This window comes from Lissotriton helveticus, chromosome 12, assembly GCF_964261635.1.
Source record: "Lissotriton helveticus chromosome 12, aLisHel1.1, whole genome shotgun sequence".
NCBI lineage: Eukaryota > Metazoa > Chordata > Amphibia > Caudata > Salamandridae > Lissotriton > Lissotriton helveticus.
Window position 1 is genome coordinate 309,582,956 of NC_136073.1, and position 27,828 is coordinate 309,610,783.

At 43.6% G+C, this 27,828-nt stretch overlaps 1 protein-coding gene across 1 annotated transcript in view; it reads left to right on the top strand.

The window, feature by feature from the left end:
- LOC144798021 (polycystin-1-like protein 2) overlaps nt 1-27,828 on the top strand; it is an 849,694-nt gene that overhangs the window by 21,569 nt on the left and 800,297 nt on the right. The window contains exon 2 of the mRNA XM_078668807.1: nt 24,955-25,119. Within this exon, the coding sequence (XP_078524933.1) occupies nt 24,955-25,119 (165 nt within the window). The remainder of the gene's footprint in view (nt 1-24,954; nt 25,120-27,828) is intronic.

Below are 27,828 nucleotides of genomic sequence, written 5' to 3' on the forward strand. Positions count from 1 at the left end.
TACCAGTCTGGAAATTTCTGAAGGGAAACTAGGCTACTCCTTCCGATTTTGGTCGGTCTGATCCAGCCCTGATTTTGAAGACCAATATCGTAACGGAACATGCCAGGTCCCTCAGATTGCCGCTGCTTTCCCAATCCACTCCCGTTCACACCTTAGCTGGCACCCTGTGTTACTTAGGAGATACGGGAGACCAACAGGGCCCAGGATAAATCATAGGAAGACCTTTCCTCTTTTACTTATCTTGCCAAACCACGAGGGGCGCCCAGATTTTAACCAGACTTGTGGGGTCGCATGCCATGTCAGATTTACTGGTAAGAATGATGTGTTTTAAACAATTCGAAAAAGAAGGGGGGATTGGGTCTTTCCATGCTCTGCATATTTCACGCCTTGCAAGAAGCATGACATAAAAAATAAATCTTGTGTGGGGGTCATTAACACTATAGCCATGACTCAGACCAAAGAGAATAGTTCTAGTGGTGATTACCATCTGTGACTGAAGAACATCTTTCAGTAAATCCTGGATCTTGGCCAAATGAGCTCTTATCTTGGGGCAGACAGCAAACAAGTGGACATCATCTGCAGCCAGGAGTCTACATCTTGGACAGTAGTATTCTAAGTTGGAAAACTTGACTAGTTTTTTAGGAGTTATGTATGCTCTATACATCGTATAGAGATGGTTTCGCTTCAGTGCGGCGGGCTTAACCGCCGCCTGCAAGATGGTGAAAGAGTCAGTCCACAGGTCTTCCGAAATTTCGCAGTCAGGATTTGATACACTGTTCCAAAGTTTTTGTAGCTCTGACGCTGTGATGTTATCGTCATCTAGCATGGCAGTATACCAATATGAAATTAGATTTTTTCCACCTGACACTCTTGAAGATTAAATCGAATTTTAGATTGGGTTTATTAAGGTTCGATGATCTCGTTGACCACCATCCAGACAGCTGGTAATATTTAAATCTGGTAAGTGTTCCTCTAGTTAAACCAGATAAGAACTCCCAGCTTAGAAGCTGCGAATCTTCCTGTAGATCCCCCCAGCATTCTAACCCGGCCATCCTTAGGGGCCGAGATAACTGGTCGTCAAGACAAATCGGGGTTCCTGGGGATTCCCAAATGGGGGCCTGCGCTGCATAGTTAGAAATATCCAGTCTCTGTCTGATAAATACCCAGTTTCTTAAGGCAGCCCCTAAGGTCTTGAGTCTGACTTTTTTAAAGAACTTTGGGTCCCCGTACTTAAAAAGAAAATAAGCTTCACCCTGTGGTATGTCTTTCAATAGTGCATTAAATAATAACCCTAAAGACGATGCATCAGTTTTACCAGCAAGTGGTCTAAAGTTTTTAAAATGAAAGGCGTGGCAATAGACAAGTAGGTCTGGAAGGGCCAACCCTCCTGTTTTTAAGGTCCTCCTGAGCTTTTCCCAAGCTATTCTTGGTGATTTGGAGTTCCAAATGAAAGATCCAAGTTTACCCTGTAGTTTTTTAATGGATGGTGAGTGAAATGATAAAGGGATAGAATTAAATAGGAACGTTATTTTTGGAAGGATGATCATCTTAATTAAATTTACTCTCCCAAAGATGTTTAGAGGGAGAGATGACCATCTTTGAAGAAGGGCGCAAACATCCTTTGAAACTCTTTCTAGGTTGATTTTTGAGATATCTTCGATTTTTTGGGCCAAATATACCCCTAGATATCTCATTCTGGACTTTGCTACCACTGTCCCTATTTCCTGGTTCCTTTCTATGACCTCGGTTTTATCTTTATTGATGGTATATCCCGAGACCTCACCGAACTCCTCAGCTAGATCTATTAATCTTGGAAGGGCATCTCCCGGGTTTGGAGTGAACATAAGTAGGTCATCAGCGTATAACGCAAACTTTAACTCCAATTCAGCTATCTTAAAGGGTTTAAATATGAGATCAGATCTAAGCAAACAGACAAACGGCTCAATATATAGATTAAACAACAAAGGCGATAAAGGGCAGCCCTGTCTGGTCCCGCGAGCAATAGTAACCCAGTGAGTGAGCCATTAACTAAAATGTTTGCACGCGTTGAGGAATATAGAGATCTTATTGCTGTTATATAGTTATTTGGGAAACCAAAGCCAGCCAGAGCCTTCCACAGATATAGCCAATCGACTTGGTCGAATGCCTTAGCGGCATCGACCGCTACCAATGTCAGTGGGAGATTCTTGCTAACTGCAAAATCAATTGCTGCGATGGCTTGAAAGGTTAACTCATTGAGTTGCCTGTCAGGGATGAAGCCCCTTTGATCTTGATGAATGATGGTTTTAATTATTTTGGCTAATCTGGCTGCTAAAACCCCTGCAAATACTTTGTAGTCGGTGTTTAGTAGAGATATCGGTCTGTAGGACTCGATTTTAGATGGATCCTTTTGTGGCTTCAGGATTAAAGTGACGGTGGCTTCAGCCCATGAGTCTGGGGCCCTCTCGCCGCCTTGGAGGATTTTATTAAAAAGAGTTGTTAGAGTGGGTAGAATTTGATCTAAAACTATCCTATAAACTTCAACTGGCAGTCCATCGGGACCAGCTGCCTTCCCTTTGTCCATTTTCATAAGCTGCGTTCTTATTTCGCATTCTCTGATGTGGGAGGAGAGGTAGATTTTGTCACTCTCAGATAGATGTGGTAGTTGTACTTTACTTAACCAGGTGTCTGCCCTCTGCGGACAGTAGTTGACATTGGCTGTGTACAGTGTTTGGAAGAAAGATTAGGCTTCCTCCCTGATTAAATCGTCGTCATTGGTGACTGCACCTGTACTTAGCAATGATAGACTGTTGATCTAATTTCTGGTCCTATCCACACGGGATTTCCATGCAAGAAGACGGCCACATTTCTCCCCATACGAGAAGTTCCGCAACTTGCTGGTATCCCATTTATCTTTAAGAACCTTATCTAGACCTGCTTGGTAGTCAGCCCGTAAACTATCCAACTCCTTTTGCAGGCGGGGTTTGGTGTTTGAATGATTTACTGAGGCTACCTGGAGCTCCTGTTCTTTTAATTTGATCATGAGCAGATCTTCTTCATTCTTTTTTTTCCTCAACTTGTTCTGACTAATCATACGGGTCATCAGGGAGCCTCTCAGGAAGGCTTTAAGTGTCTCCCATATTACCTGCTGCGATGCTGAGCCGTTATTGAATCTAATGAATTCCTCTGTCTGGGTCTGTAGATCTTGTCTCACCCCCTCTTCTAATAGCAGAGCTCTATCTAGAGTCCACCTCCTCTGCAGTTCCTTCTGTTTGAAATGGATTGCTAGCTCGACAATCGAATGATTTGATAGTATAGCTGGGATATAGGAGATGGTGCCTACTGAGGGGAGGGGTGACTGATCTAGCAGGAAATAGTCGATTCTGGAGTGGTGTCCATGTCCATGTCTATGGCTGTAAAATTAAAAATCCAATATAGAGCTATTTTTGGTTCTCCAAATATCTATAAGATTAAAATCTTTAATTATGTTTTTAAGCTCAACCCGGGATTTTTTGGGGGGTGTGAATTTGACCCTGGACATACGGTCCAGTTTTTCATCTAGAATCAGATTAAAATCCCCTCCCAAGATGACAGGCCCATCGTACTCCATCAGACTAGCTTTTAACTTCTTGAGGGCCGCCGGGGCATCTTGATTAGGGCCATAGTAGACTGCACATATAAATGGAGTATTATGACATAATAATGATGCCACCAACTACCTCCCTGAACGATCTGTGTCATACTTCTCTACTCTGATCCCAGCGTTTGTTCTGATCACTATTGCCACTCCTCTCATGCTACCACTTTGGTCTGAACACAGAATATCTTGGACCCAACCACGTTTACCCAACCCTGACTCACATTCTAGCCTCTCTAGATGGGTTTCCTCCAGTAGGCACACATGGGCCCCAGAATTATACAGATATTCATTAACCCTGGACATTTTCCTTCTGTCCCTCAGACCGTTGACGTTCCAACTAATAATTTTAATTCTGTTGTTGGTCATGTAGGCCATACCAACATTTCCTCGAATGGATCATGACCCGTCTCCCTTCTATTGCCACTGTATCTTTTATTATGCATATGAGGAATATTTTTTTTTCCCTTTTTACCCTCTGCCACCCAACTGTCTGACCACCTCCCTCGAGGAACCCCCCCCACCATACCTTTAAAGGCGATCTTGTCACCGATTGGGGGCTCTTCTGGTCCGGTCGAGGTTATCCCCACTTGGAAAGTAGACACCTAATATAGATCTAGTGTGCATTTTAAAAAAAAATGTATTCTTTATTTATTGATTTATTTTTAACGTTTTTATTTCGGGGTCCTTAATTAATTATTTCAAACCCTGGATCCTGAAATCTACTACATCCCTTTCCTCCCTTTCCTCACTCATTTTATATCACCACTAGCCCGCAATTTCTCATTGGATAGCCCTAAAATTTCTTAAATATGTGTTTACAAGAGATCAATCTACAGAGAAAATATATCTCTCTCCTCCAGTTACTTGCAACAATCAGATTCCACCAATAGGTTCTACTGGGGATTTTCTTTCATTAACAGGAGAAATGAATCAAGTTCATGAGGTGATAGGAAGTTGTGGGTTTTATTCCTCCAAACCACTTTCAGGAATGCAGGGAACTTCATTTGCACCTGTGCGCCCATACTTCTCAACTCGGGCATTCGGTTCCCCAGCTCCCATTGTCTTTGAGCAGTGGCCTTCCCCACGTCTGACCGAATTAAGTATTTAGCAGAGTCTATCTGATGTGTGGTATCTGATAGTGCTCTACTCAAGATCAGCTCTTTTATTGTGTAAGTGAGGAAGTTCACCAGGATCTTTCTTGGTGCTTTCCTCTCTTTGTGTAATCTAAAGGGGTCCCTGTGGGCTCGTTGAATTTCGGCCTCAAGATTTATATCGGGTCTGTCCTTTAGAACCCCCTCTCTAAGGAGTTTACATATTAGCGCATTAACATCTCCATTCTCCATCCCCTCTGGAATTTTAAATTATTCCTTCTGGAATGGATCTCGAGTCTCTCGACATCCATCTGGAGAGTTTTATTTTGAGTTCTGAAATCTTCAAGGGCCCTCTCATGACGCTGGGAAGCCCCGAAAGCAAAGAGACTTCTTCTTCTAAGGCGCTGGTTCGTTTGCACACATCGTCTAATTTTGCTTCCATATTCGAGCACTGATCCTGAATGCTTTTTTGGTTGACCTCCGATATGTTGAATTTGGATGCTAACTTGGATAGCAGGTCCCCCCTCAGAGTATGTAGAAGAGACTCCAGTTGTGAAAACCCAACTCCCGAGGGGTCAGAATTTGAAGTTGAAGCTGACTCCTGATTGTGGCCGTCCCCCTCTTTTGCACGGTCTGTAGCCTCTAGAACAATCGAATCAGCCGCTAGGGCTATAGGAGCTTGAGGGGTTAGAGAGTTGGATGCACCCTCAACTACTGGGAGCGACCCCGATATGTCTGGATCGCATGTCAGGACAGCATATCTATTTTTTGAAATTACCATTAGAGATGTTGTACCAGGAGCCAAGGTCTGTGCATCAGTGGTAGACATAGGAGTGGATAGGAGGGTAGGAGGATTACCCCCCTTGGGGCCAGTTACCTGTTCCATTATTTTAAAAAAGGATCTCAGTGAGGGAGTAGGTTTTCCTTGGGGGGGACAATTTCTTTGTAATCTCCGCTTAGGTTCCCCCACTTTTGAATTCTTTGCCTTCTTCTCTTTTACTTTCCTAGGTGAGTAGGCAGCAATCCCAGAGCACACCGTGACAATGGGTGTCAGGAGTCCTGTTTTTTGCAGGTCTGAATTAGATCTGAGCTGGTATCTATTTTTAACAGCTGCCACTGCAGGGACTATGGGGGGGGGGGGGGTATAGGTGTCGTCCCCCTACCACTTCTTGGTGCTAAGGGAAGTGCGGTCTCTATCACCTTGGGGAGGGCTGCTCTTAATGAATTTGATAATTGCAAAATGTCAGATCCCATTACCCTCCGTAGCCCCAGTTGTAGAGGTATAGGAGCAGTGACAGTCACAGGGCTTAATATCTTACAAAAAGAACCACTTAGACAGAGACAGAGACCAAAATCGTACTCACAATTGTAATCACCCAAGAAAGGACCTGCTTCATGAGCACCTCGTGGCGTGGACCCCCTCCCACCTTTCACTGACCGTGCGGCGTCACCTCCAGTGGGTGCTCGATGGCTGAATCTAGCAAGCGCCGTCTTCGCCCTCCGCCAGAGTCTTCCCCGGCACTCCAGCTGGTTCTCACACTCTTGCTCTGGCTCTTGTCGTCCTTGGGCAACTGTGTTGGCATTTTTCCCACTCGCAGCCGCCGATACGACTGATACTGTGGCAGCCGCCACAACCATCGAGAGGGGAGGAGGGAGGGAGAGGCGGTGGTTTCCCCACGCGGTCCAACCGCCGGATTCCCGAACTCAAACGTCGGATCCTCGAAGTCAGTCACTGGGCAGGCAGGCACAGGTCGGGGGGCAAAAAGGAATGAAGGAGAGGATTTTTATTAGTGTAGTGGATGTAGGAAGGAAAGCGTTACAAGCATCACCATAGGTATCAAGGTTGCAAGCTCACCGTAGGTATCAAGGTTGCATTACGGAGCGGGACTCGCTCGACCGTACCGGAGCTCCCGTGGACGGCGTCAGTCTACCGCCATGTTTCTCAGCCACGCCCCCCTATTCTGCTATATTTGATAATGAATAGTATATTAGCAATGTTGAACTTGTTGAAGATATTTGTTTGCATGGTATCATCAAAACTTACTAACAGAAATGTTTCATTGCTTTAGACTAGCTCTTTGGCCACACAATTGGATACTGACAAGACCTAACAGAATAGGCCAGCAAGGGTTCTCATAAAACCTTTCCCTCATGTATCTAGTGCTAGACATATTAGAAACTTTTAGATAACTACTCACCGACGTGAATGTTTACCATGAGAAATGGGAGGAGAGATGACAGACCATTGGAAGACTTGTTTCCACTGGATGTTGCAGATATTTATGTTTTCATATGTACATGTTCCTAGTTAGAGAGATTAGGCCATTCTTCCTTTTTCCATGCTACCTTACTCTTGATGCTGCATGTTTTTGTTTTCTTATTCTTGCCCAGATTGCTCTGTGCTACTGCTAACAGTGATTTCCTATTATCCTGATCTTTTTGTGGAGAGACTTTCTTCTACATCTGATCATAACTACTGCTGTGAATAACTTGCTTTTAATAAATTAACAGTTGTTACTGTAACTTATTAGGGAACTCAGCTGAGTTTCCCGAAATACTCTTTATGGAGAGTTCATTCTTTGACTAAGTAGATGCTCCAGAATCTTGATCTTATCCAAGAGAACTCTTTATGGGTTCTTATTTAGGTTAGGATTCTTAGACTAAAATAGGGACTATGGAACACGCTGTCTATATTATGCTGATTCAAATGAAACAGTTTCTTACCATTTCTATAAATTGACTAACCTGAATAAAAACGACAAAAACAATTTTAATCACTTAATGAGAAATAAAGCTTTAAAACTATTCCAAACCTCTTATCATTGACTGAATTACTGAAAGTTGATGATTATATTTGAAATGCAATTCATTAAAGCTCCATTCTGAGACAGATCCTTTTGCCTGATCCTTTTGCCTGAACACAGAGGAATGTCAAAAATAGGAAGCTTTTGTTGTAAGTGCTTTGGATCAGCACTGGTCATCAAATTGCCCTCCCAAATTTTGGACGCTAACAACATTGTCCGACATCCACTGTTGAATTCTCATGAACGAAGAATCGAGCATTTGAATGTCTTCTGCAAATGTTATCTTTAAATACAACTGTGTATCACCTGCATATTGATTAACCACAACTTTGGAGTCAGCTAGGAATAAACTGTGAGGTCTCATGTAAATGTTAAACAGCAGTGGGACGAGGGTATATACTCATGGGAAACAACAGGAAATATGGGAGGCTTTGAATGTGTGAAAGTCAGTCTTTGCTATTTGTTTCCATTGGGAGATGAAAGAAACAAACCGTTTTAGAATTTGGTTTCTGGAACCCATTCTAGGTTCAAAGATATTCAACAGCCTTTGATGGTTAATGGTGTTGCTGAGAGGTCTGATAGGACTAGTAGACTGGAGATTACTTTGTCTAGTATACTAGAAATGTTGTTAAGAACTTTAAGAGTTGCTAGTCCTATGTAAAAGCCTATTTGGAAGCCAGCTTGTTTTCCTTGATGTAGTATGTGAGTTGGACAATAGTTTTTCTTAACAAAAGTGAGGTTGGATAGTGGTTTGTAATTTGAGTCTAACATTTTTGGGGGGAGTAAAGATGTTATTTAGCTGATTTGTAAAGTACTTAAACAGTGAGAGAGTAATGCACACTCTCTCACACCTCGCAAAGATACCACACATACAAAGCAGCAGCACTGGAAAACTCTCCTTCTCCCACCTCGCAGCCACGTCCTGGAACGACCTACCTCTCCACATACGCACTGCACCATCGCTGACCACCATCAGGAAGGGACTCAAGTCCTGGCTGTTCGAATGAGACCAGCAGTAAGCACCTGGATATCCCCCGGATTGACACGCCAGGCTCTACAAACAAGTGATTGATTGATTAAATGCATTTATAATTTGGAATCATGATTTATTTCAGATAGATAGCGTTATCGTTCTGAGGTGTTTGAATGAATCTGACAACTCCTTTGGGCAGACTGTGGTGAATGAGATCCAAATGCTGTGAGTTTTAGCAGTGAGTTGGTTAATAGGCAAGGGGTTGATTGTGATCAAAGGGTTATATGTAAACTTGTACCTGATGGAGTGGATGGAGAGCATTTTGTCAGCAAATCCTTTTATCAATACTAATGTTATAAAGAGAGAGCCCAAACCATTGAGGCGGGTAAGCTTCAGAACCACAGTGCCAACCGGAACACCGCCTACAGCATTGGAAAGGTGAGTATAAGCAGATGGACATAGGCTATACACCAGCCCAACATATACATTAGAACGGAAAAAGAATGTTTGGGACAAAGTAGTCCGTTGTGGGCGTGTGCGTTCTGCTGTAAAGCGATGGGCGTGTGCTGAAAGAAAAGCGTTCTGTGTGAGAATAGCGTTCTGACACGTCTTAAAGTGGGCGTGTCATTTAGCATTGTTGTGGGCGTGTGCCTTCGGAGACGCCGGAAGCATTGAGAAGCGGGGGAATAGCGTTTTTGGAGTTGTGGCGTTTGGCGTTGACGCGATGTGGGGCATCTAAGTGCACCGCGCCGTGTTTGGGGAGTGCGTGAACCTACTAAGGCACACACCCTCAGTGTGCATGCCAGGACCGATCAGGGACGTCGGCGGGAGCGTACATACACGTTCGCATTCTGCGGCAAGGACAACAAACCGCAGAGCACACGCTCACCTTCAGCGCAACCGAAAGAGGGCTTGTGAGTGGCCGCACAGGCGGGACTTCGGCGCATTCATCAGCGGATGCTGAGGCGCTTCAGCATTGCAGGGGTGCTATTACAAAATTCACGGACTGGTTTTGCCACATGCACAGCATCGCGGGGCCGCTGTTGAACACTGTGAGGCCAAGGGACTTAACAGCAGCCACACGCGCTAAACGTTGGCGCAGCAGAGGCACCTATCACTGTTGCGCTTCCTGACACTGGCTGCAATGGACACCTAGCGTTAGCGTGTATGGACTGCTCGACTACACAGGTAAAAAAAACTAAACAAAGCGTGTTAGTCTTCAGAAAGCTTTGAAATAAATTTGCCTTGCCTATTCTAACCATTGCAGACATTCTTTTTCATACCCGGACAACGTCGGGACGGGCCGCTAGTCTATACTGCTATTATAAAGAGGGAGCTGAAACCTTTGAGGCGAGTAAACTCAAGAAGTACAGCACCAATCACAACACCCAATACAGCATTGTAAAGGGGAGTTGCAGCAGATGCTTGTTTCCGTTCTGGGAAGGACATGGCTTTTGTAGTTCGGACTGGACTGTTCCCATGGGGCACAGGGTCAGCGCTGATTTGCATATCGCCATTGTCTAACCCAGGGTGGTGTGGAGTGGAAAAACGATGGATTTGGGCCCAGATCTTTGGACTGGGGTGAATGTGTGACATTGATCCACATTCTGTCCATCACTGTTGTGTTTGCAATTACCGCTCTAAGTGTACTGGGGATGCTCAGACGTGAGTCCCAGGCACTCCACACCACTGGAATCAAGCTAGCCGGGCTGATGAGAGGTGTTACCTCGAAACCGGGCCGGTCCTCGGATGCTTGTTTCCGTTCTGGGAAGGACATGGCTTTTGTAGTTCGGACTGGACTGTTCCCATGGGGCACAGGGTCAGCGCTGATTTGCATATCGCCATTGTCTAACCCAGGGTGGTGTGGAGTGGAAAAACGATGGATTTGGGTGAATGTGTGACATTGATCCACATTCTGTCCATCACTGTTGTGTTTGCAGTAATTGTCCCCGCAGACACGCTCATTTGCGTGTTCCCCCACTTGAGGCCCAGATGCAGGCCTGTTTGATGTTAGCAGGTGCGTGTACCCCCGCTTGAGGCCCAGCTGCAGCCCTGGTTGATGTTATCAGGCGCATGTAATTAGTGTACTGATCCGCCGCCTGAGCCCGTCTAGAGTCCTGGTTGATGGTAGCAGGTGCATCTAATTTCGTTGAATGAGAGAGTTCAGTAACAGCGCGCAGGAGAGGCTGCAGTAATGTTACTTACCAGGCCTCCAGCTGAACGCGTTTGTCATGCCCCCAGCACACGGCCACAGCAGACGATCTTCTGATTAATGTACGACCCACATGGCATGAAGGGCGGAACATAGCACACGCCCCCAGCGTTTCTCACGCCCCCAGCGTGCCCCTTGATGCGGCGCAATTGCGTTCACATGGTATGATGGCTGGACACACGCCCCCAGTGTTTCTCACGCCCCCAGCGTGCCCCTTGATGCTGCGCAGCAACGTAATTGGCGCTTGTATGTACGACTCACATGGCATGAAGGGTGGACACACGCCCCCAGCATTTGTCACGCCCCCAGCGTTTGTCCCCCCAGCACACGCCCACAGCCCACGATGTGATGGCCATACCACACGCCCCCAGCGTTAGTCATGCCCCCAGCCTACGCCCACAGCACAACGCAGACACGCCCACAAGGGGCTACTTTGCTGGCACGGTTCTTTTACCTTTTAAATGTATATGGTGTCCTACGGTACAATTGTATGTCTTGCACTGTATGATTGTGAAAAGTTAATAAAAACAATTTTTTTAAAAAATGTATATGGTGGCCGTCTGCATAGCCTATGTCCTGCTGCAACTGCCCTTTACAACACTGTATTGGGTGTTGTGATTGGTGCTGTGGTTACTGAGATTCCCCGCCTCAAAGGTTTGGGCTCTCTCTTTATAATATTAGTATGGATTGCATCTTGTTGGTGAGGATGAAGGAAGTAATGTATTCAGCAGAACGATCTTATCACTGATAAAAATTAAACACAGACCTAATCTGGCTGGAAATGGTTTCAATCTGCTCCTGAACCTAACATGATTTAAAATTCTAGATAAATAGCTTATTGGACTTCCATAGAGCTTTACGTTTGGTACAGATGATAAGAGATTTCAAGTTTAACCAATCTTTTTCTCAGTTGCACGTAGACCTTCGTGACTTGAGTAGAAAATATTAAAGCAAGGTTTTCTGGGTTTAGCTGGGATACATTTTATCTTGAGTGGGGCTGGATTATTGACAAAGGAGAGTACTGCATTTTTGCATGTGCTGACACAGATATCAATGTTGAGTGCATCGTAAATAGTGCTTATGCCTGGAAGTCGTAGATCTTGGATGTTTGGTTTAAAGACATTTTTCAAAGATTACTTTCCGATTTACTCTGTCTGTTTCATGTGTGGGTGTAGGGTAGCTGAAATGACGAAGGGTACAAGTGATCAGACCAGTTTCCATGGGGACAAGGCCATTTATTAGTCGGGTAGGGAGATGCAATGATTATATCAAAGATGCATACTGTGCTGTGAGTCAGAAAGGATGATACTTGATAGAGACTGTGTAGTTGAGCAGGTTGAGCAATGGTTTGGAATTGAAACTCAGTAGTCTGTATTGATGTTACCTGTAAAGACTTTAGAGGTGGATATGAATTGGCAGTAAGTGATATAATTGGTCAGTTGAGATATGAAGACAGAAACAGTCACTTTAATGCATTAGAGTGTGGAGTATTTAATAGTAGCTAGGACCCGCTTGAAATTTAGCTTGTCTTTAAAGATGGCCACATCTTTATTATATGGTGCATACATTTATGACACTTTTAATGAAATTGAAGTGCTTTTCCACAAGGAGATATTTTCAATTATCAATAGATTTTTTTACCCTAGCTTTAAAGCTCTGTGCGCCACCCCAAGGTTAATTGACACAATGACTTGACCCGCTTCTTCTCCAACACAATTAGGATGTCCACACTGCTTTCCCAATAGATGTCAAGAATGCAGTTGCCCCTTCTATTAGTGGTATATTATCTTCAATAGCTCCAAATTGTTGAATTTCAGTCCTATTTTATCTGATGACCTAACAGCATTATCCAACACTGATAAATGTGGTTCCCTTCAGGACGCAGCTCTGCTTCATTTCTTAAAGAATGCACCATCCATCTCTTTTTTCAGTTCTTTCTGAACTGCTGGACCTGTTGATTTCCACTGCTTTATATCAATATCAATACTACACCCTGTTGCTACTGGAAAAAATGGGTCGAGCCCTCTCACTTCCATGTTTTCTATGAATTTCAATATGCATGATGATGTATTTATACCTCTTAAGGACAGACAAAGAGATACTATAACCTTAGAGCCCCCATTTCATGGTAACTAGTCATTAAAGGCCTGCTCCAGTGTTAAAGGCCCGATACATTTTGAGAGCACACATAATCAGCTGCTCAAGTCAAACAAAACCCTAACCCCTGGAAATATTACTATGCACAGATTGTTTACTCCCAGCACCATTACTTCCGCCGTTGTAACATTAACTGTGGGGGCAGTTGGGTCTGTAACTGGATCCATGAAAGGTGTTTGGTGCCACATTCACTGTGCACCAGATCCCTAGTGGCTCTGCCAACTGGACGCTTGAATCTTAGATTTAGAACCACATTTTCCTCGTCAACCAGAAATCTCCCGTTTGTGGGTCGAACATCCTAGTACACTTCTGGGTGGCGGGTTTCTGAGATTTCAGCAAGATCATCTCAGCAACCTGGACTCAGACAGTCTGAGCTAATGACCTTTGCACGTCGCACCACTCAGAATCTGGGGCAAAGGTCAGCCTATTATTACGCACTTGGTACATCTGTGAGTTTCTTTTCGACAGAATATATTGAGAAACATTGTCCCTGGTAAAGAACCGAGACCGAAGTTTTGAGGAAATTGCTGAGGACACGTTCTCGCTGTGATTTAATTTTAAACAACATTTTATTATTTTCTTGTTACACAATACCCAAAGCATTAGTGTCCGGATTCTGCATTACAGAGACTGGGTTATGAACAGTGGTAACATCTGACTTCAGAATAATTTGCGCTCTAAGTTTGCTGATAGATAGTGATGTAGGTGGTAGCATGTTGTCATGTAAGTGTTCTACTACTGTTTTATGTCATATCACGGCCCCAGAAGGGACCAGGACCCTCTGTCTTTCTTTGGTCTGAATTTGTAAATGTCATACTTTGCCTGCTTGTAAAATAAGAACTTCGCGGCATATTATCAAGAAACGGCATTCACTACATCGCCGCTTTAGCGGCAGGAAACTGCTGCTAAAGCGGCGATAATGGGCTTGATAATATGCCCTTGTGAATTCCCATAGAAGCCCATGTTCTGGCGTGAACATGGGCTTCTATGGGAATTCTCTACGGCGTATTATCAAGCCCATTATAGCCACTTTAGCGGCCGTTTTCTGCCGCTAAAACGGCGATAATTTTAATGAGCTTCTTGCTAATATGCCCCTATATCTTTTATACCCGCTGGCTTTGCCAGTTTGGGTGCACTTACTGTATCATACTGTATTTGAGTTCTAATTTACTACCTCCTACTGGGTACTGGGGTAAGCTGTGAGTGCTCAGACTCACTTGGAGACTGAAGAGTAGAAAGAGAGCAACTTTCTTACCTGATCAAAGTGCAATATTAACCGAGGCCTCGAAACATATTACCTGAGACCTTAAAACATATTACCTGAGGCCTCGAAACATATTACTTGAGACCTTGAATCATATTACCTGAGGCCTTATTACCTGAGGCCTTGAAGCATATTAACTGACGTCTTAAAGCATATTACCCGAGGTCTTGAAACATATTACCTGAGGCCTTGAAACATATTACCTGAGACCTTAAAACATATTACCTGAGGCCTCGAAACATATTACCTGAGACCTTAAAACATATTACCTGGGGCCTTAAAACATATTACCCGAGGCCTCGAAACATATTACCTGAGGCCTTGAAACATATTACCTGAGGCCTTAAAACATTTTACCCGAGGCCTCGAAACATATTACCTGAGGCCTTGAAACATATTACTTGAGACCTTGAATCATATTACCTGAGGCCTTATTACCTGAGGCCTTGAAGCATATTAACTGACGTCTTAAAGCATATTACCCGAGGTCTTGAAACATATTACCTGAGGCCTTGAAACATATTACCTGAGGCCTTGAAACATATTACCCGAGGCCTGGAAACACCAGTGGCTAATGAGCAAACTTACCCCAATATCTGCCCAGTACCCACAGACTATCCTATAACCCAAAAAAACAGGCCCTGTGCAGGTGTCTAGAAAGCAGCAGATTACCGAGCATCAAGAAAAGGCGCGAGGGCATTCAGGCATGGCTGGTGGAGAGGAAGGCAGTGGACTGTCTCCAGAATGCAAAGAAGGGATTCTTGTATGAGACTGAAGTAAGAGACAGTAGCCCTTTGACCATCTGCGACAGTAGGAGATTGGCTGCTGGCGGAGCCTAAACGAGTGTAAAGGCTAGCACATGCAAGGGAGAGCTCTGTGGCAGCTTTCATACACAAAGGGCCATGCTATTCGACCCTTAAATCTTCAATTTTGTACCGAGCTGCAGGGGAGTATGGACAGGCAAACACTATTCTGATGGGCAAGCTCTGGTATTAAACTAAAATGATAAAGGCATTAAAACCTAAACAAGTTTAGCAATGTTTTCTCAATTTTCGTCCCTTCACACATTTTTGCCATTAAGGCTTTTAACACTTGTGTATTTCAGGTTCTCAGGGTGTGCGTGTGCCAGACATGCTATTCTATTATATTAAGGTGTTTTTCTATCTTATCGTAATAGTGCTGCTTTGTGACTGCACACAAATGATGCTGATGTGTTTCCACCGCCCTCAGTAGAGCTGACTGCAGAAGCAACAATGGCGCTCTCCTGATTTATTGGCGCTTTATGCTCTTGGAGGGGCTCTGGTGTGCGCTGATTAAGAGTCTTTGGCCGCCGAGGCGACAGACTGAAAAGGGAAACAATCAGATCAAAGCAATCTCACCGCCAGGTATCCATGGGCACCATGTTCGCACTCGTTTACACATTTTTTATTTTTCAATATTTATACATTGTTTGGCCCTACACACCCAATTATATATGAATCCATCTGAATGCCTGTTTAAAAGTTAGGAGTGTGCTGCCTATAATCAATCATCTTTTTTTCCAGTACCTTTTTTTCCTCACATTTTACAGAGACATTTTTAAACTATAGTGCACCTGGTAAATGAAACAATCAAATCAAAGCAATCTCACCCCAGGTATCCATGGGCACCATGTTCGCACTCGTTTACAATATTTTAATTTCTCAATAATAATACGTTGTTTGGCCCTACACACCCAATCTATATATATAAAAACGAAAGTATGTCTGTCTGTTTGTCCTTTATGCATTACCACACCATTTATCCGATCGCCATGAAACTTTGGGAAGTTGTTGAGTACACTCCTGCGAAGGTTTCTGGCATAATTTGTTTTTAAATATCGGCCTCCCAGGGCCCTCATAATCTTTCGAATACTGATATACGCACAAGAAGGAAAAACAAAAAATTGTGTATCCACAAGCACTCGAATAAATAAATAGAATTAAAACAGCATTCATCCGATCGCCAGGGAACTTTGGGAAGTTGTTGAGTGCACTCCCGCGAAGGTTTTTGGCATACAATTATTTTAAATATCGGCCCCCCAGGGCCCTCAGAATCTTTCGAATACTGATGTACGCACCAGACGGAAAAACAAAAAATCGTGTATCCAAAAGAACTCGAAAAAATAAAGAGAATTAAAACGACACTTTCAAATGTTTTCCATATTAAAATGAATACGTTTCAATAAAAATGACACAATGTAAATTGAATGTTATCATAACGAGTTTCCTTGAATTTCCTTTTTTTCGGAGATCGCAGCAACGCGCAACAGGTAAGCTAGTTATATATGAATCCATATGAATGCCTGTTTAAAAGTTAGGAGTGTGCTGCCTATAATCACTCATCTGTGTTTTGGCTTTTTTTCCAGTACCTTTTTTCTCTCACATTTTACAGAGACATTTTTATACATAGTGCACCTGGTAAATTTGGAGGATTGGCTAAACGTGCGCTTCTAATATTTGTCAACTTGTAAGTGCCAGCAGAAGGAAAGGCGTTCCACTAACTGTTAATGATTTCTTAATTTCATTGAATGAGCTGATCAGTCACTTAAAGGATCTAGGTCCCCGTTACAAGTGAGGTGGACTTAGGTGCGGGGAATCTGAATACATAACATTTCTGGGCAGTGTCCCCTCACCAAAATCCCTGGAATGGGGAATAACAAGTGGGCCCAGTTCTGGGTCCAAATCCCCATGCAGAATCTCCTTTCCAGGGAGGAATGCACTCCCACAGCCCCCTTAGCACAGCTTCCTTACCACAGGTCCTGGATGAAGCCTTCCGTTTCATAGATTTTAGATGCTGAGGAGATGCTCCCAAGTAAGACGCCGGCTGGCCACCTGAGAAGTCTGGTGATATCTGTTAATGGGGAGCTTTTTGTTAGGGTGTGATACACAAGGTTTCTCCCGCACTCATAAATATCCCCAGAACTAGACTGTAATGAATATTGTGTCAAGCACTAATTGTCTAAAGGGTGCTAAACGCTTAAGCTAACTCTTGTCACCTTAGGGTTAGACCTGGTTGAAGTCGGGCGATGCCACAGAAGCATATGCACTCTGTAAGTGCAGTCGCTAATGAGCAAACACTATGAGGTGGCACACCGATCATTTGTAAGGGCGAGAAGAGCAAAAGTAGGGAGAATTTAGAATGTAACTTTATCAGATATCAATATATGATCTTATGAGTTATAATGTTCATATCGATTTGATGTTACATAAAACCCTAATGTAAATAAGAAACTAATTCACTTTTTTTTTAAATTTTCTGATAATTTGTAATAAAGAGTTATAGTACATCAGATCCACAAACCATATGGGTTTTGTGCTAACTGTCACATGCAATAGGTACTTGGATATTCAGATATTTGTTCAAATTAAGTGGGGAACAGAAGGCATGTGTCTCGCCCTTCTAGATTATTAAAAGATCTCCATGGTATTTCATGATTCTGCATCAACTTGTTTTCCTATAAAAAACGCTTGACCTCTCAGCTGCTCACTCATCACAACCCTCATTTTAGTGAACATATCACCCACCAGCATGGGCCCGAAAAATATGTGCCCACTGACTGGACATCTGGAATCTAGAAATCCACTTTTAGGAGGTAAACCATCCAGTATTTGGAATCTCTAATGAGGATCTGTTGACTTAAATGCAATGGCAAACCTAAGTGTTTTATGGTCTCTGTATGCAGAGTGTATTCTGTGTATGATATAGTTTCTCACAAGTCAAATGTATTCTAGATCCTGCTGTCCTATCAGTCTATTTATTTCATGGTAGGGAGGAACACTAACTTCATGTATCCCATCCCCTGATTGGGAAACCCCTTAGAAAAAAAATGGAGGCTCCTTTATTTATATCCGGTTTATTTCCATAATTCATGCATTCCATCTCCTGATTGGGAAACCCCTTAGAAAAAAAACGGAGGCTTTTTTCTTTACATCCGGTTTATTTCCTTAATTGATGCATTCCATCTCCTGATTGGGGATCCCCTTAAGGAAAAAAATGGAGGCCCTTTTCTTTATATCTGGTTAATTTCCTAAATTGTGGCATATTTTTATAAATTGCACCCGAGGACGCTGATGCCTTTCTAGGCTGATACTTGTACATAGGCTGGAGGCGGGGCAGAGGCTTATAGTTACCAGCAAAGATACACCCCTGCTGCGCGCCGGTGTTAAATCAGCAACACACCGACACCAAGAACTTCACCCTTCAGGATACGTTTCAAAGTGAACTTTGGTGCGGGCTGCGGGGACTGTGTGCAGAGAGACAGGTTTTCGAGCTTGCTTCTAATGTCTACCACATGGTCACGTAAATATATATGTGTATATATTTTATCTAACCCAGTTTTACAGTTCGCAGATAAGATAAATGCGGTTTCAGTTCAAGGAGTGTTTATTTGCAGGCGGTGTGTTCAGTGTCCAACTCCGCAGAGTTGTTCATGGCCAATTATTGTATCAGGTACAAAGGCCAGGTGGTGTAAACTCTCTTACATATTCCCCGCCCCCAGGTATGCCCAGCTTTCCTGCATAACCTCTTGTTATGTCCTCCAAAAACCCCCCTCCCCCTCGTGAAACTCACTTGTCTGCTTGCCAAAAACATAAGAGTCGGGATCTGTAGTCTCAAAACTCCAGTGGAGACACCTTTATTCTGCATCTCATTTCCAATTACCTCAACTCCATAGACTCAGGTTCTCATTTAGAGTTTGGCATTCAGGGCCTTTGTCACAAACATGGCGGAAGTTCCATCTGCCCTATTACAAGTGCCCTTGACGGTTGAACACGTACAGTACAGCAGATGGTAGATCTGACACGTTAGAGACAGGGTACCTTATTTGCCAAACACTAAACATGACCTTTGCCCTTTCTAGGTGTGTCACCCCAGAGAGAATAGCTCCAGGGGAACTATTGTCATTTTTTAACCCTGAAAGAATGCCAACCACCACTACATGGCAGTGCAGTGTTCCTGTCAGCATATGAGGATGTGTGTACTCGTGCATACTTTCCACTGTCACATGTACTTGTGATCTGTTTCTTTCTCCTTGCTGTCTCTGCTGCTTGGTTGTTTTTTTATTAGGTTTCGCCTGGCGTTTACTGCGCAAGCTGTATCGCGCAGGCGAAAACTTTTGTTTACCAGTATGGAGCTTTCTCCCGCCTCTGTCTTCCATTGGCTAGCTCCATAAATGGAGGCTAGCCATTGGAAGACAGATCTGTCCGTCATTGCCGGAGCAGATTCGTGGGCGTTCCCGCGATTTTTTCGCTCTCCGCCCCCTTGCAATCGTCATTGCGGCGGTGGGCGGATGTTTTTTTTTTTTTGTCAAGGTTTGGTTTGGGCATTTCTTTGAAGATGGCGCCGGTCCCCGTCGACTTCTCGCATCTACTGGTACAGAAGAAGTCCAGGTGAGTGCTTTGTTTTATTTTTCTTGTTATATAGGGCATCACATAACAATTGCTATGTTAAGTAATGTGTTTTAACTTACACCGGGTATACCGAGAAATATGCCCCTCTCTATTTTCTCTCCTTCTATTCCTTTCCTGCTTTCCATTCCGCAAATCCTGCCCAAGATGGAGCCCGTTAATTTTCTACTTCAGTCTAGCCCTTAGTGTTATGGCACACATGCGCGATTCCACTGACGAGCACTTATACTTGCGCCGCATGAGACCTCTGTCTACTTCCCTCGAAAGTGGTTCCACCGGCTCCTGTCCATTGTGCCAGATCTCCCCTTGAAGGTGAGTGCGTCTGTTTCCATGCACCCGGTGCAACGCTGCCGACCCTCTGCCCTATTACTATTCTAATTTTACCCGCTCTCATCTCCTTCCCTTAGATCGTTTATCACCATGACTCCCTCCGGTTCTATATACTCCCATGTGGTTGGAACCACCGCAACTGACCAGACCATTGTGTCTTCTCATCACCAAACAGGTTAGCATGCCCTTACCCTACACTCGGAGTAGTCTCACCAGCCCTCCGCCTCCACTTGTTTCCTTTCCTCCCCAGATCCCCTTGACGGTCCACCAGTATGTGCTCTGCCACCGGTAAGGTGCCTCCGTGATCTCACTCCTACATTGACTGCCGGGACCGCTCCATCGGGACCATTCTTTCCAGCCGGCTGGTACTGGTAAGCCTTGCCCCCCTTTTCGCATGCCACCATTGTGCGCCCGCCAACCTTGTTTTTTCTCGCCCCCCTCCCCCCCCGGCACACTCGAGTGAATGATTCCTCACATAACCCGCCACTCCAACCGTCTCTTCCTTCAGGCCGCCAGCCTGGGGAGGGGAGGGGAGGGGGGGGCACACACTTTCTCTGGCCCCGCTGACACGTCAGGCAGGGCATGCTGGTCTTCAGAGGCCGCCCTCCGCTCTGCCTTTCAGTGTACCGCCTGTCATGGCCACAAAACGGTACCTCCACTTTCGCTGCAGACGAGCCCGAGCCTGTCTTCCTCCAGAGGCAAACACCTGTCTGTCAAAGGGCAGCCTGACTTGCGAGAGCTCCCGCAGGTTCACCAACCCAAGGAAAGCTGCATCTCCCCGGGTACGAGACGGACGTGTGCCACACACCTCACCTCTTCCTGGAAGCCGGACTGTGGTTAAATGCGGCTGTGGGAAGGCCCCATCCTACCTCAGGTTTATGTTTGCTTCAGTGAGTTTGTTAATGGGAGGCCGAATATGCCAGACTACCTAGCTAGAGTGGTGTACGCATTATTCACACATTCAAACTGTAATACACTTGTGCATTCTTCCACAAATGCGCACAGACACACACTTACACGAGTGCACATGCACGAACACACACGCACATTTTGGTTTATGATTGCATAGATGAGCAGGAGAATGAGTTTCTGACATTTGTGGCATATTGACACCAGCCCTTCAAGGCCTTTTGCACACTCTCTCTTTCACACACTTACCCTCACACATGCACGCACCACTTTCAACACATTGCCACAGATACAAACATATGCATTCTGACATTCACTTGCTTTCACTCACACATGCAGTAAACATTGTTTCTGGTCCATGATTGCCTCAGAGGGCATGATGAAAAAATCCTTGCAGACCAATGAAACCGGTCCTCGGAAGCTTGTTTCCGGTCCAGGGAAGGCATGGCTTGGCAGTTCGGGCTGGACTGTTCCCATGAGGCACAGGGTCAGACTGATTTGCATATAGCCATGTCTGAACTGGGGTGGCAGAGTGGGCTAAAGAACGGTGATGGATCAAACCCAGATCTTTTGACTGGGTGTGAGTGTTTGATTGGTTCAGATGCCCCGTCCATCACCACCCCCTTTTCACCACCCCCTTTTGTACTGCCAACGAACTAGAGTGGCACATACATTTTCATGCCTTGTGGATCCATGCATATGCACACTCACTCACATGCGCACATTCATACACACTCGTGAACGTTCATTCACACAATGATCATGCACACACACCCGTGCACATGTGCATACTCACGTGCACACGCGCACACACACCTACAAACACACACACTATCACTCAGGGAGCTCCTAATTGAATGTGAGCATTGCATGTCAGCAATACACATGTGCACACACACACACACACACCTACAAAACACACACCATCACTCAGGGAGCTCCTAATTGTCAGCCAACTCTTTAATGACTGCAACTTAAGGCAAGGCAGGGTTTTTGGTCCTTTGATAAGAAGGTTAGTTATTATTAATCATTGTTACTGTTTGTGAGAGATTAAGCTATTGGCATTGTAAATGGCAATGCCTTTTATTTATCTGTTTTCAAAACCAACACATAAATAAAAAAATTGTCATTTACCATGCCAATAGCTCTAACTTTTACAAAGGCAAAACCGTTGCATTGTAAATGCTTGTCTGCTATAGTGTGCGGAAAGGAAGAAAGAACTGTGACTGTAGTTGTGTTGAAACTGTAAGGAAGAGGAGTTTCTGTCCCATGTTTCTCCATGTTAGGAAAGTACTTTGCTTGAGTCTCCTGTTGGACAGCATAGAATGTGTGATGTAGGTTGTGTTCCTTAGTGGAATGAGGTCAGTGCTTATTTTGTGCTGGTTGTGCATGCAGGGCATTGGCTCTCATTTTTGGAGAACAGGGCTTCCATATTTTTCATATTCGGCCTTGTCCCAGACCATAAGAAATGCAGGAAAGGGAGAAAGAAGGAGTAAGAAAAAAGTATCAAACATACAAAGTAAAGAGAACCAGCAAGGTAGGGATAAAGTGTCAGGAAGTGTGGGGTGGTAGGAGAAAGATCGCGGAGGAGGAATAAAAACTAGACTTGGTATTCCGCAATCCCAGCATTCCACAATATCGACAATGAGCTCTTAAGTAAAGTTTTTGCTCCTGCTCAGATATGTCTCAAATTAAGCACAGAACAAGGTTAGATTTGACAAATAGGTATTATGTAAACATGTTTTGGAGTATTGATGTAGTCTTCCTCCTGCTGTGTTATGTATATAGTGCCTTAGCTATATTTTATTTGTAACTTGAACAAAAGGAGAACCTTAACTGTAACTGACTGTGAGGACTTTGTATTACTGCCCCTTCTGCTTTTACTGGAGTTTGGGAGGCACTTTTGCAAGACCCCGTTGAAGTTGTTGGCTGTCTTCGGAGCATCTGAGGGTCATCCTAGAATGAATGGGTGAAGTAGGGGATACTCCATTGTGCTTTTGTATATGTAGGTCCGGATCCCATCCTGGCCGCCATTGTGAAGCAGGGGAAACCAGAAAGATCCAGGAGGCGCAGGGTGTAAACAAGTAGATTTATTTAAGAGAAAACGAATCTCCATCCACTCAGCACAGCATCAGCCCAGAGTCTGCCAGTAGAGAGTCAAGTGAAAACATTCCACATTCTCCTGGTAAAAGCAGTACCATGCAGACAGATCAAATAATAGCTAATAAACATAGCAACTACTGTTAATGACAAATGCATACACAAAACAGTAATATGGGAGATATCACAGAATAGTTGTGTCTTGTCTTGCTGGTGGAGCTACTTTTCGTGCATGCCTTCTGCATTTGCAAGGCGTCTAGCCCCAGAGTGCTCAGTGCAGGCTGCCAAGCATCTATTGTTGGCACGAATGCCAGAAGCATCCTAGTTGTGTTCTGGTAGGTCTTCCTACAGTTGCTCCTCTCAGGTGTTTTGCCCTTAATCCCCCTTTCCCCCTCCCAGCCCACATTGCATCCTAACTTTACTTGGGGTGCTGCCTGCCCTTCCTAACTGGCAGTAACAAAACAGAAGCCAGCTGCCAGTCCTTGCCTACACATCACAAAGCAACCTCACACAGCTTATTTCACGCGATGCTTGACTTCTCTGCAGCTCTAAAATGCCAACACCTTAACTCAAGCACAAGAACCTTTGAAATACTCAGAGGCTCTGGTACAATTTTCAGACTAAGGGTGCTGACATCACTGAACTCATAGGGCGTGGGAGGGTGGTACATGAGTAGTACGTAGCTGATGCAGCATTTAGGAGCAAACCCTCTCTAATAAGACTAACATCTGGTGTGGAATCACACTGTCATTTACCAACAGCACATTTTCCATTGAAATGACCACTAAATGGGCACAGCTCACTGATAAAACTATATAGAGCGCAAACGCTAACATGTGGAAATTGGATTTCAGGGAATACTTTTCATTTGCGCATCACCAAGTAAAGTGCCTTGATTTGTTTTGATCCTAATGAAATCTTTGATTCCATCTAATTTGCAAAATTACAAAAAAGCCCTTCATTTGTGCTTTCCTCACTGTTTATTTTGACATATTTTTACAGTTCATTTATAGGTATCTAAATGTTATTGTGTGTTAGAGGAAAATGACATCCCACAGCCTTACCCTTCAACTCAGCAAGAGTGTCACATACTTCACTTTACAAAATCATCACACTTTTCTGTAGAATAAGAAAATGAAATACCTGTCTCCACGTTAAAAGAATAGGCAGCAATTTGTGAGAAGACTAGACTGACTTTTGGCCTCTGTCTTTGAATGCACATGTGACAAGATAAAAACAAAATGTAAAGTTATCCTTAGTGCTCAGTCACATTTGGAACTCCAGCATGGTTATTTTGGGGGTGCTGCAACACCCTCGCACTCCCACTTCCAGGACCTATGGAAATACTGGATGTATGACATTACAACGCATGCTTTTACATCGCATGCTTTTACAACGCGGTTTTTACAACGCATACCATTACAACGCATAGTGCTTTTAGGCGCTGGATAATGAATTTTTAATTTACTATTCCAACTCCAGTCCCCGTGGATAGTAGGGAAGGTGTTGGATAGTACATTAAACCTATTCTCTATCCTAGAGCGCCCCCAGCGCAATGCGTTGTAAAAGTTGCGTTGTAAAGGCACTGCGTGGTAAAAGTTGCGTTGTAAAGGTTGTTTATCGGAAATACTGCATTTTTCCCACATCTCCCTGCTTCCTATAGACAATGAGTTGACCCAGTGCCCTCCCAAGGAAACTGTCCATTAAACATTTTGAAGCAGCCTGGGCATTTTTTTTCTATATGTAGCGAGAATCGTAGATGAATGAAAAGTGCTGTGGAAGAGATGTTGCATAATATACACATATATATAATATTCCAAATCATTTAAACATTTTAACAAATGTAATGTATGATTTTCTCTACTTTGTGTTTATTTGATACCTCTGAGAAGATGGGCCTTAGTGTGTCCTTACATCTACCTAAATAGATAATGATTTGCTTCTACGCCCTGGCCTTTGTACATGTGGAAACGCGAGGTCTCTCTCGTTTGACGAGAAACAATAGAGAACTGTGCGATTCTTGGGAACATGAAGTGGCGTTCCTAAAAAGAATGTGTTTTCTTCCAAAGGTTCCCTGGCTTGGCTGGATGGCTCAAATATAAGTTACAGCAAGTGGCACCGCGATGAACTCCCCCCGGCTTCTGACAAGTGTGGCTACATCTTGCAGAGCTCCGGTTACAGCTGGGGCGCCACTGCCAACTGCAGTCAAGAGCTCTATTTCATCTGCGAGTTCGGTAAGTCTAGCCTATGGTTCCTAGTGTGAATGTCAGCTAGTCGTCTTTTCAACCATATGTATGTTTTGACTTATGCATTCTCCGTTTCCTTCATTTTCACTCTCTCTCTTGCTCTTATTCCTTCTCTTCCTGCCTCCATCCCTTCCTCTTTCTATCCCTCATTCTACTTCTCTTCTCTTCATCTGTCCCCTCTTTCTTTTTCCTTCTCACTCCAAATAATCTGACTATTTTCATTCATAATCTTTATTTCGATACAACAGTATCATAAAAGATGCATTAAAAATTTACACACAAAGAAGATAAAAATGTCTACAATATTGCGGCTACCATAGATAGATATGAATCAACAATTAATGGAAATGGGTTGGGGGCGTCAATCATTATGCTAAAAACCATATAAATAATTGAAAAAGGCATTTATAAGGATAAGTTCATTCTATTTACAATTGCATTTCCGCTGAGCTAATATACAACTTATTCCACAGCGCATTTATCATTTGATATGGATATATTTATCCTTTACAGTTTCAGATTATTGCATTAGCTCCCAAATGAGTTATACATTACATTAGCGATTCTCTAAACATTCCTAAAGCTAATCTGACTAAATATCCACCACTGAAATTACTTCACATTTCACCATATTAATTCACCACTAATCCTTTATGGGCTTGCTGAATAGCATGGGTCAACAAGCGTTTTATAAATACAAACCTTTTTCCTCCTCTATCCTGCTATCAATCCAAATCCAAATAACTGACTAACCTATCCTACACTTAAAATGTACTTGCATGTTTCACTGTACTAATGCAACATTAATCCTCTATGGGTCTCGGAGTAGCGTGCTACTCGACGAAAAAGCGCTTTGACGCCTCGTCAGGGGTAGTAAGCGCTATATAAATGCAATTACAATACAATACAATACAATACATACTGAGCTGATACAAAACAGTAAGAATGGAACTGGGCAGACTTCTGAAGTCATTGAAGTACGGAAAATGTCCTTTAGGACGAAGTGGCAATCACACTGCCTTCACAGCAATGGCAGCAAAACAAATGAGCCTTTAGCATGCATTCGTTCTGCACTCGAGCCGTTACAATGAATTGCTTTGGGGGGGGGGGGTGAAATGTTGGAGTGGTGTTGGAATTAAAGCCCAACACCTTCCCTACTTTTGCGCAGACTGTAGTTGGAATAGTAAATTAAACTACTCCAAAAACCAGCGCCCCCCCCCCCTAAGGCTGTTAAAATGACTTGCATGCAGAACAATTGCTTTCTAAATCACAGTTTTTGCATTTTTTTAACTGCAGGTCTATTTTTACTACTTTTCGTGCGGTATCAGTCTACATGCAGTTTGTCATGAAAACTTGTGTGAAATGCATAAGAGAACCAAAAAAACTATACAGTACTGAAAACTGGATTAGATACAATTTTTAATTCAGCAAGCTGTCATCTGTATAGATTGCTCATGGTTTTCCTTAAGAAACTAATCATTGAAATGTGAAAAAATGAAAATTATTAGGGAAAAATAGCAATTAGACAACATTTTCATCTATACATTTTTTTTCATTGACCAAATCACAAAAGTGACACATCTTCACGTTTATAAGAGGCTTCTGGTCACTAGGATATCGTTTTTGCTGATTGTTAAAAAAACATGCAACACCTAGAGGCAACAACTGAGCTGCAGCCCTTGATGATTTCTCATTGTGTACCAAATATATAGCAATTCAGATTGTAAAATCTAAAGAAGGGAAACTGGTATGGAAGGAACCCATGTATTTTTTAAATTTGCACAAGAAACATTGTTTAGGACCAGTGGTTATTTATACACCTTTGCATTTTGGTTTACCCATACTATCAAGGGATTCAGAGGGCATTTTGTGCATTGGCTTGTGTTAGGAGGCAAACAATGGAATGGAATTCAATTGGTAATAACAAATTGTCTATTATTCTCTCTTCCCACACTTCCCTTGATAAAAACAGTATGTCATGTGTGTGGGTGGACTTACAGGAAACTCCTCAAAACGCAACTAGGAGAGATCAAATGTTTCCTATCAAAATTGACTGTATTTTGCAATGTAGGAAGCTGTGAATTTCAGGCTTGGGCTTGGTTGCGACCCACAGAAACCAACCAAATCCAGCTATTTCTGAAAAGTAGACACCAGCTGGAGTCCAGAATGGTATGGTTTGCATCGCTGCCACTATCTTTTTGTACCCATAACACAATGTCATGCAAACTGTGGCTATAAACACACTTAAAAAAAAAATGTTTTGAGAGAAAGGCCTGGAATCTGCAGGGATCCTCAAAATCCCTACCACAAAATGTGGGTACCATTTTTTTTAGTGCCCAAGGGGTTGATTTGGGGTAAATAGCCACTTTCCATCCCCTGGCGGGGGGGGGGGGTGGGGTGCGGCGTGAGGGGTAGGAAGATGGACAGAAATACTGTTGTCCCTTTCGGGGTGGGAGCATGGCCCAGTACCAAAGTGTGCCACCCTCACCTTTAAACCTTTTCTAGACCTAAAAAAATCCCTGGTGTCTAAAGAACTTTCAACACCCTTCCAAATTTGGAAACAGCCCATCAATCTGTCCTCCAGGGGGCAGAAAGACTGTAATGGCCATTTTGGGGAGTAGGTATGGCCAGATGACAGTGAGACACCCCCCAACGCTTGTGTTTTCAACCATGACAAAGTCCCTTGTGTTTAATAGG